Raw genomic sequence first — 11,139 nt, forward strand, 5'->3', positions numbered from 1 at the left:
ATTTCATGTTGTTTTTGGCCGTATGGAATCCATTGTGCATATGTACTTTATTTTCATTGTCCATTTGGCTGTTAGATATTTAGATCATCTTAATTTTTTTGTATGTAGACAGTTCTCTTAACTTTTCTTAAGTGTTTTACTCTCTTCCTTAGGATATGGTCTACCAGATGACATTGTCATAGAAAAGAGGGGCAAAGGAGATACTTTTGTGGATTGCATGGGTATGAATGTTAAAATTTCAAGCATAAAATTTATTCAGCATGATTCTGTAGAAGGAATCTTAAGTAAGTATCTGGATATTTGGTGTATTATTTGTTTTGAGCTTTGAGAGAAAAGTTTTCATGGAAGATAAAATTTAATACCACTTGCATATTGGCTGGTTAATACTTCATGTTCATAGTCATGACGATTTAGGGATCATCATGGTGAGAAATATGAGAAATATTTCAGTTTATTCTTGAAAACTTATTTATTTCTTTTCAATTAGTGTTTTGTTGTGGTGATTTGGTTTGGTTTTTGAGACAGGCTATCACTCTGAACCTAGCCATCATGGCAAATGGCAATCCTGCCTCAGCCTCCTGAACCCTGAGTTTATAAATATGCCTCACTACATCTAATACTAGGATAACAGTGTTAAAGTGATAGAACCCTTTACATGTTTCGTAGTAGTAGATTTTTAGATTCTATCCTTATAGGATCAGATTAGTTTCCCTGGAGTATGTTCTAAGAATGAACATGCTACCTCTATACTCTTTGTTGCTGGTACATGTGCCCCTTCTACATGCAGTTCCTTTTCCTTTGTGCCTTTGTAACATATCTGGGGAGCTCTTATCAGATCCCACTGTGCTCTGAGTTTACAGATACTAGACTTGTCTGTGAGGAATTTTGTTATAGACACACCAAAAAGACCAAGACATTGCTCTAGTATTTGTTTTATGGGGTATGCATTCACCTGTTTTCAAGGTCCTTTTCTTTTTCGAAGGTACCCAACAAAGGTGTTCATTGATATATATGTATCAGTAATAATAAAAGAATATTATATACATTTTTATAATGAATATGCGCTTTTGCATTTCTTAGATCAAGTTGTTCGTGTGTGTGTGTGTGTGTGTGTGTGTGTAAATGTGGGTACCTACCATTCTGTGACTGGGGCAGGGCAGTCAGAAACCAACCTTATGTGTCAGTCATTGTAGACGGAGGCTGCACATTCGTTTTCCAGCCACGCAGACACATAACCACACATAAACTGTATGAATTAAAACACTGCTTGGCCCATTAGCTTGTGCATATTTCTAGCTAGTTCTTACATCTTAAATTAACCCATTTCTATTTTATATTTTACCACAAGGCTCATTATTTACCTGGGTGTCTGTCTCCTTTGGCAGCTACATGGCTTCTCACTAGCTTCGCCTTCTTTCCCCCTCTCTCTACTTGGAATTTTCATCCTTCTCTATTTTAATAATCCACTGGCCGAGACAGCTTTGTTCATTAACCAGTAAGAGCTACACATGCAGGACTTCCCACACCAAGTCATCATCTTCCACCTTGTCCGAGGCAGGATCTCTTTATTGTTAACTGATGTTTATACCAGGGTAGCTGGCCTGGGATCTTTTGGGGATTCTCTTGTGTCTACTTCTCATCTTACTATAGGATCACTGAGATTACCTGTGTGCATTACTGCACCTGGCTTTACCTGGTTCTGGGCATATAAACTTAGGTCCTCATACTTAGCAAGTGCTTTAGCCAATGAGCCTATCATTTATTATTAAAAATATTGCCTTTAGTTTTTAGAAAATAACTCAAAACAGGTACTGCTTCGTATTTTATGAGTTTGTAACATGTGTAACAAAATTTAAATGTTACTTTGAAAAATATCTTATTGTATGATTATGGTCTAAACCCTCACAGATTGTACAATCTTCCTGCTTTTGCATTCCATTTTGGAAACATCAGCCATCTTAACCTTCATTATAACCCTGATAAACTTTCTGGTTTTCCCTTCTGGGAGCATCCAGTTGTTTATCCTTTATATAGAAATCCTTATTGAATAAAAATTATTCCATCTTTATAGCTGTTTACCTTTTTTACTTACTGTTTTTTTCTTAATCATGGCACATGTGCTTGATTATTGAGAGTAAGCACTGAAAAGCAAAACTAAAAAAAAGAAAAAGTAATCTAAATCAGTAGCAGTAACATGGTGATTTTGAGTTTATTCTCAGCAGGAAGCCTGTCAGCTTCAGGAGAGGGTGTGGACTAATTGTTTACATTTAGAACTCCTAAGAGACCAAAGTGTTCTTAGAATTTAAACTTTATTTTTTATAACTGCCTATAGTTTAACCTGTTTTTATCCACATCTTGCTTGAAAAATTATGGTGGATTTTGCTTTAAGGTTGGTGTCAACCTGTTGGCTGCTTTCAGCCAGTATTGCCATGGCATATACATAAACACATACATTATATGGTCAGAGACCTGAAATAATACGTAACTTAAAGCTATGCATTAATGCAGTAGCTTAAATTGTAAAAGCTGATTACATGGGAAGTTCAGGGCAAGTAAAGTTGTTTACACCGTTCTCTTAAAGGTCAGTATGATAGTTTGAATGAGAATGACCCCCATTGGCTATTTGAACCATGCTTCCCAGTTGGTGGTCTGTTGGGAAGGGCTAGAAGGTATGGTCTTGAAGGTGTGTTATTGGCAGTGGACCTTAAAGTTTCAAAAGCCCATGTCCGGCCTGTTTTCTGCCTGATCAGGATGTAAAAATCTCATCTACTTCTCTAGCACCGTACCTCCCTACCTGCCACCATGCTTCTCATTGTAATAATATACTAACCTCCAAAACTGCTAAGCAAACCCCTGGTTAAATGCTTTCTCTTATTTCTCTTATAAGAGTTACCTTGCTCATGATAAAGCACTGGAACAGTGACCAAGACAGCAGATTAATTGTAAATAGGCTGACTACACAACAGGATAGGTTAAGTACATAGACTTAAATGATATTAACACATATTATTAACTTGACTGCAAAGTGCATCAAAAGTGTTTGGGAAGTCAAGAGATACCTTTATAAATCACAACATCTAATGTTAACTGTAAACTTTGTGATATTGGTATATCACTTAAAGTAGTTGAGTTGATATTTTTGTTACAGTCATTCATCATGGCAAGACCACACTGGAAAACTGCGTACTGCAATGTGAAACTACAGGAGTCACAGTACGCACATCAGCAGAACTTTTCATGAAGAACTCAGATGTATATGGTGCCAAGGTATTGCTTTGTCTTTAGTAAGAAGAGTTATGGTGTTTAAGTTCAAAATAAATCAAACAAATAAGATACCAAGATGTAAATCTATTTCTTCAAGGAAATTCAGACATCAATAATCTAGTCATCTAAAATTTGGGTGGTTATTAAACATAAGGCCTCTATAGCATTTTATAAACAAGGCACTGGGAGGGAAAATGATTATCTAACTTTCCCTATGATAACCTTAAGAAGGATAGACCCTTAAGATTATATCCTCGTGGGACTAGAGAGGGGCTTGGTGACTAAGAGGGCCCAGGTTCAGTTTCCAACACCCAGGTCAGCAGACTAACACCCATTTGTAACTTCTGCTCCAGAGGATCTGACACCCTTTTTGTGAACTCTGGGCATCTGTACTCACATGTGCATAGGCCTTCATATATATGACAAGTTCATATTGCTAGTCTTCCTCAATCACTTTTATATTATTTTTGAGGTAGAGTCTCTCACTGAATCTGGAGCTCAGTTAGTCTGAAAGACAGTGAAATCCAGTGATTCTCCTCCTAGCACTGGAATTGCAGGTTCACACTGTTGTGCCTGGTTTTTTATGTGTCTGTTTGGGATCCAAACATTTCATGCTTGTGTTTCAGGCACTTTAGTAAACAAACCATTTTTTTCAGTTCCATAAATGTAACTTTTGAAAGTGATTAGTTATCAATAATTGCTTATCGTTGGAGTATTGCTTGGTGCCCCAATATTGCTTGATAGCGGTATGGAATAGAACTGCCTAATAAAGACCAGCAAAAAACTTGAAAAACTGAGTTTGGTCCCTAAGAACCAAAATGGAAGAAGGGAGAACCAACTCGTATAAGTTATCTTCTGATTTCCACAGGTACACCATAGCATGTGTACACACACACGTGTGTAAACTTATATACATCCACAAAATAAATAAATGTAAAAGACCTAATAAAAGTTATCTTTAAAGCTTTTTTATTTTGCATTTATGACATTTGAAAGGCTAAGAGAAGTGATAGTAATAAACCTTTATGGTTGTGTCTTTTTAAATATTTATTTTATTTGTATGTATGTGACTGTTCTTAAATATGGTTGTGAGCCACCATATGGGTGCTGGGAATTAAACTCTGGGTCCTTTGGATGAGCAGCCAGTGCTCCTAACTGCTGAGCCATCTCTCCAGCCCCTACTCTTGACTTTTTAAAGTGGGTGCCTCATATTTTATAGGGTGCTGCTATAGAAATATATCCTGGGAGTAAGTGTACCCTGACTGACAATGGGATCCATCACTGCAAGGAAGGGATCCTCATTAAGGTGGGTATTGACTGAAGCATTTTTTCTAAGTGAGAATGATTTTACCTAAAATGTTATGTGTATTTACTTCTCATGTTGTGTTATGTTATTTTGTTTTGTAAAGTATAAACAGTACATAAATTTTAAGAAAACTAATAGTAATTAAAAGTCTTCTGATACCTGGGGTGGTGGTGGTACACACCTTACTTAATTCTAGCACCTGGGAGGCAGAGGCAGACAAATCTCTTAAGTTTGCGGCCAGCCAGTTCTACAGAGTGAGTTCCAATATAGCCAAGACTACATAGAGAAACTCTATTTTGAAAAACTGGGAAAAAAGAAAGGGGTCTTCCAATAATCTTATGTTATCTTTAGATCTGCAGAAATGACAGCAGCAATTACTTTGAACTCACTGCTACAACTTACTAATAAGCATAGCTTTTGTACTTTCATTTTTAGAAATAGTGTGGGGGAAAGGTAGAGAATTTATGAAACGTGTTTAATATGGCAGTTCCTTAACCTATTTGTTTTCAATGTCACAGGACTTCCTTGATGAGCATTATGATATTCCCAAAATTTCAATGATAAATAACATTATACATAACAATGAAGGCTATGGTGTTGTTTTGGTGAAGCCTACAATTTTCTGTGATCTACAGGAAAATGCCCAAGATGAAACTGATGGTATGCTATGTTTAGTAATTTGATTAAAATATGTAAATGTACTTATTGTAGGTTCGGTCCCAACACTTGGGAGAGAAGATCGAAGCCCAAAGTCATATTTAGCTATGGAGAGTCAAAGATCACTTTTGAAAACAAACCATCAAAAAAAACATTGACTATGCTTGTTCATAGAGATGTAGGAGCTTGGTGAAGCCATTATAGAAACTAAGCGTGAAAGAAACTTTCAAATTTGACTTGTTGATCTGTTTATTCAGAACTTTGGTGTGGTTCAGTGGAGGTCCCTTATCTTTGTCTTCTTGTAAGCCTGTAAAACAAGGTGGTTTCTGTAGGTATTTGTGAAGGATAAAAGCCAGAAAAGAATTTTCCAGGTTGAAGGTTGCTTTTGCCTGGAGTGTATTGGAGTTTATATTTACTTTTCATGGGTAAAAGTAACTCCCAGTCACCATTGTTCCTGGCAGTAATGGTGAATGCAGTGGAAATCTGTGAATTTCAAGCCATTGATATAAATCACTTTTAAATATCAGCCATAAAGAAATATAAAGTATTGGTGTAGCAATGGAAATTTTGAGACAGTTTAAAGAATAGGCCTTGTCAATGTTCAGGATCCTTCCACTCAGGGTAAAATTGTTGAATAGAATGTTACCTTGAAAGCTCTGGTGGAAAAATCCTATTTCTGAGTTTCCCTTCAGCAACTAGCAAGGGGGAAAACACACACACACAAGCAAATAAGAAAAAGCAAAAACAACAAAAAAAAAAACCTTTAAAAGCTTTAATTGTATTGCTTGGTGATAATACAAAATCTTTCTCTCACTTAATAATCATAAGAGTACCCTCTTGAGGATGAGAATCATGAAGTCAGTTAATTAGATGGTGGATTGAGAGTTCATTTAAGAAAAGTAGCACTATTATAGTATTTGCATCATAGCTCCCAGTGCAGAGCTTAGCTGATAATAAATGTCCAAGAAAATGTCTGTCCAGTGACTAAGATTCTAGGATGAAGAAGATAAATGAAGTTTAAAATTGGTGACCCTATTAGTGTCATGAACCTTTGCAAGAAAATTCATTGAGATTCTTATAGTAAAGAACTAGTAAAATCCTGTTATAAACTCTTGGCAGAAAGTACTTGAGTCTAACAGCTTGTGTTAGAAATATCCCCTTGTTGCTTTAGACTTTATATTTAACAACTTTATAATTTGTTTCCTCAGACAATACAACAGAGAGAAATAGAGAGGTGGGTGCCACTGAAGGATTAGATCTGGAAGAAATGCTTCAGTGTATGACTAGCAAAATGGAGCTTTCTGCCACAGCTAACTTTTCTGAACAAGCTAAGGGAAACTGTGAAATTATAAATGAACTACTTGCTACTTCCATGCAAAAAGGCCGGATGAAGAAACGATTGAGCGAACTTGGAATTGTACAAGCTGATGACAACATAATGTCACAAGAGATGTTTATTGAAATTATGGGAAACCAGTTTAAGTGGAATGGCAAAGGGAGTTTTGGCACATTTCTTTACTAATATCAATAGCTAACAAATAGTGTATTTTGAACATATCTTGAGAATCGTGTTGCTTATGCAGTTTACTTCATTTGCTTCTTGGCTGTATATTATATAATATGTACTTGATTGAGCTTGTGTAAAATGTGTATTTACTTCTATCTACATGTTTTCTTCATGGCTGTATATTGTGTAATGTGCACTTGTTTGAGCTTGTGTAAAATATGTATTCTATCTGCATGTTTTCTTCATGGCTGTACATTATATTGCTTCATTGGGCTTGTGTAAAATATGTATCTCTATCTACATGTATTAGATACAAAGCATTTCTTTTTAAGAAAGCCACAAAAAAAGCCCATAAAATATGGCTGTAGGTGTAGCTCAGTAGTAGAACATGTGTCTAACATGCCCAATGCCCATGCCAATGTTCAATACCCAGCATTTCTCTTCACCTCCCTCACAAAAGGAAACTGTAGATTTCTTATCTAGAAAAGTGTGGTTTCTTAAATACACAGTTCTCCCATATTAAGCCTAGTGGTACTTTTTTTCTTGTAAAGTCACTTCAGCATTGAAAGTGGAGAACAAAGAGATGCAAGATATAAGAACAAGCATGCAGTAGATGTCATGTTTGCAGTGTTCTTTTCTTTGAGATAGGGCCCCTACATAGCCATTGAAATCCAGAAACTCAGTGTATAGACCATGCTAGCCTCGAACTCATTGATCTGCCTGCTCTGCTTCCTGAGTGCTGGGATTAAAAACACATGCCATCATACCTAGCTTGGATGGAATACATTTTTATATTGAAACGTATTGTCATCAAAACAAGTAAATAACAGGTTATGGATATTAAACAAATGTCTTCAGAGTCAATATTGAATATGAATGATTAATAAGAAAGCATCTTTTTACTACAGTATATTAATCTATTTCCCCTCTTGATGCTTTCTGCCCCCTCCCCTTTTCTATTTAAGTCAGTATCTTTTATACCTCTGCTGGTTTGAAACTGTGGTCATTAATGTCCATGAGCCTCTGATTTCCCACCTCTACCTCCCAATGCTCTTAAGATCACTGACCTGGAGCACTATTTCCCATGAAACATCTGAGGGTCACTTTGCCCCTTTCCCAGGGACTGAGTCAAAACATCAAGTAGTATGTGCATGTGTAGTTAAGTCAACACCTAAGGGTTATCTTGCCCCTATTCAATAACTGAGCTCTATTTGGAGAACATTCACAAGTACTCAGGGAGCTGATGGAAAGTTCCCAACATTTCAGTATGTGCGTGGGCAATTGTTAGGTCCTTGGTTCCCAGGGGAGGGGGGAGCATTACTGCTGAGACAGGGTTGTCAGAAATGGCTTCAGAAAATGGCTTCAGAGTTCCATAGGGATACTGCATAGGAGTCTATGGAAGCGTCAGAGTGGGTGACATTAGGGACGTGATCTCCTCTTTCTCCACTGTGTAATTCCCTGCTATCCCAGCATGCCATGGGTTGGGCAGTGTGAACCATTTCTTTCTAAATGACAGGAGGGAGGTATACGTTAAGATTGCCCTCCAGAGCACTGTGGAAGACTGTGAGACAGCAGGGCATCATTGGAGCACAGGATGGAGAGGAGCAACATGGGAGGATGGAGTGGAGCAGGGTTTCATGGGAGCAGGGGGTGGGTGGAATGGGGTATTATGGGAGCACATGCTGACACCCAGCTGCTGACATCACAGTGCACAGGAAGTAAAGAGACCACTTCCTGTGTCCCTTTGAAGGAAATGTACATAATTACTGGAAGCCATCATGGCTATGGCTGGACATGACGTTAGTCTGCAGTGCCTGGGGGTCAGGTGGGGTCGCCCCCGACCCATGCTCCTGCTATTGTGGGTTTTGCCAAATAGGACGGAGCTACAGCTACTGGCAGGCAAAGCCAAATGCTTTTCTTCAACAGGGCAAACAAAACACTGCATATCGTGGAGCTATCCCCACTGGTGCATGGACACGGGTGCTCCACACAAGGATGGGCTCATTGTGTTCAGTGTGGAACAGGAACCACCCATTCCTGAAGATGCTGGGACCCCAAGTGTGATCCCTTACCCTCCACACATCACCAGTCATCTAAACTCAGCCCAGGAGTAGCAAGTTTTATGTACAGTCTGTGGAGACCCCAATAGACCACCATCGAGACTGACTCACCAAAATGCAAAAGCAAGGTTAATTGTGTGCACAATACAAGCCTGCAGGGACCTCATCAAAGCAGCTGGTGCAGCAGAGGCAAGAGGGGGAACTCTGCCCTTCTAGAGGGCATTATTTAAAGACAAAACCCAAAAAGTTACATTAGCAGGGTGTGGGGCGACCGGCTCAATCCTGATTGGCTTATATGTAGGGACTTTTCAGAAATTTTGCTTTTGAACCTCGCCTATTGCTTGTCAAGTTTTCTTATTGGCTGACCTTCGGGTGGAGACATTCTGTGGTTATCTGTACTTTCCAGATGGCTACCCTGTTACTTTTGCCCCTAGCCATTTCTGAGGACCGGATTTTTTTTTTTCTTTCAGAAAATAGCTTACACAATATACAAGATGAAGGCAGAGGACAAAATGGGGGAACTTTGGTTCTTCACTGAGCACATCCCTTGCAGGGCCGTGGGAATCCCCAGAGCAGATATCATGTGGGAACTGCCAGATCAGACCTGGATGACGACCATGGGGACACACCCATCATGACCAGGATGCCATATGTGGACCTGCATGGGTTGCTTACCCTCCCATGTGGCACACCCCCCAATTCCAGGTTCTACCCCTACATGGCAAGCAACATGCTGGGCTTCAACTCCAGATGTCCCCACACAAATAAGCATGCACACTCTGCTCAGAGCTTTCTGACTGGGAGGGCAGTCAGCGTGACAATGGCTCCCTACATGGGGTTTTCACTTGGCTCCCTACATGGGGTTTTCACTGCATGGGGATGGTTTTTAAGCATTTGGATCACCCACTCTCCTTCCCACCCTAAAAAGAAATCCTAAATCATTTGGGAAATTTCCTCAGGCTGCTCCCAAAATCCCTAGGGCCACAGTGGGGCTTGGGAAGTTGGATGTGATGTCATCTATGACAAAACCGATCTCTAGAGTCCAGTAGGATCTGTCTGACAGAAAACTGGTCTAGAGTCTCCTTGGAGGGCACTCAGGCACCTCCCATCATGCTTTGCTGCAGGACCCTGGGTCATTCTTTTCACTTCCAGGTTGCTTTTTTAGGGCCTCTTGACTGTTCGTTTGTAGCATTTCAGATATGATGACATCATGATGCTGCTTGGTTATTATCTACCATTTGATGTCATGACATTTTTGTTGCCTTCCTGACAGAGACATGATGACATCATTTGGTTAGTATTTGGTTAGTATTTGGTTAGTCTCTGAGGGCAGATTACTTTATAACATCGTTCTTTGGCTTAGTATTTAGAGACTTGATGGTATCACAATGTGTTTGTGGGAGTGTCCACCATCATCATCTGCATCTCTACACATAAGTCCCCCTGCATGGGTCAGAAAAGAAGCACAGGTGGCATTTATAACAGATGACCATTTATTCTAATTATGACAATTGTATGTTAATTTACTATGTGATAATTTATGCTAATTTATTACAATGACACACAGATCTCTCAATCTGTAGAATCTTCTCTGTTTTCAGGAAAACAGGGGAGACCTGCTGAGGAAACTGAAGCATGGCCCTCCTGTGTCGTCATGCACAGGGTGGTAACTCAAATATTTTGAGGGATAAATGATGGACAAGAAGTACCATGTGAGCACCCACTATCAGAGAGCATTGCATGAAGATCACTCTGCTTTCAGGGAATACCAGGTGAGAAACACCTTGCTCAGGGAGTACCAACTGAGGAGCACCCTGCTCTCATGGTGCATCAGGTAAGGAGCTCCCCAGCAGTCAAGGAGTACTATGTGAAGAGCATCCCACTTTCAGGAAGGATTGTGTGAAGAACAACCTGCTGTCATTGAGCACAATGGGAGGAGCACCCATGTGGTAAGCGCAAGAGTCAGTGATCACTCTGTAAGGAGCACTACCGCTATCAGGGAGAACTGTGTAAGGAGCCCAGCTATCATCAGTTCAACATCTAGAGAAAACTGCCTGGTGAGCACCCCTGCAACAGTGAGCACTGCGTGGGGAGCATGGTGTTCTCCATGAGCACTGTGTGAGGACAATCCCTCTTGGCAAGCACTGTGGGGAGCATCCAGTTGTCAGTGAACATTGTTGGGGAGCACAGATTCTCAGGGAGCACCATGCGGTGAGCAGCCCGCTATCATAAGCACACGTAGGAGGTACCTCAAGGTCAGTGAGCAGTGTGAGAAGCATCAGTAATGGTAGAGCACCATGCTGGGAGCACCCTGCTGTTGTTCTTTTGGAAAACTACAACTCCCA

At 39.7% G+C, this 11,139-nt stretch overlaps 1 protein-coding gene across 1 annotated transcript in view; it reads left to right on the top strand.

The window, feature by feature from the left end:
• The window catches only part of Shcbp1 (SHC binding and spindle associated 1), a 26,100-nt gene extending 18,843 nt beyond the window's left edge, over window positions 1–7,257 (top strand). The window contains exons 9-13 of the mRNA XM_005366313.3: window positions 153–284; window positions 3,149–3,267; window positions 4,484–4,570; window positions 5,089–5,230; window positions 6,436–7,257. Of these exons, the coding sequence (XP_005366370.1) occupies window positions 153–284; window positions 3,149–3,267; window positions 4,484–4,570; window positions 5,089–5,230; window positions 6,436–6,749 (794 nt within the window). The 3' untranslated portion in view covers window positions 6,750–7,257. The remainder of the gene's footprint in view (window positions 1–152; window positions 285–3,148; window positions 3,268–4,483; window positions 4,571–5,088; window positions 5,231–6,435) is intronic.
• Window positions 7,258–11,139: the final 3,882 nt, after the last annotated feature.

The sequence above is a fragment of the Microtus ochrogaster genome, unplaced genomic scaffold (assembly GCF_000317375.1).
Source record: "Microtus ochrogaster isolate Prairie Vole_2 unplaced genomic scaffold, MicOch1.0 UNK7, whole genome shotgun sequence".
Taxonomy (NCBI): Eukaryota; Metazoa; Chordata; class Mammalia; order Rodentia; family Cricetidae; genus Microtus; species Microtus ochrogaster.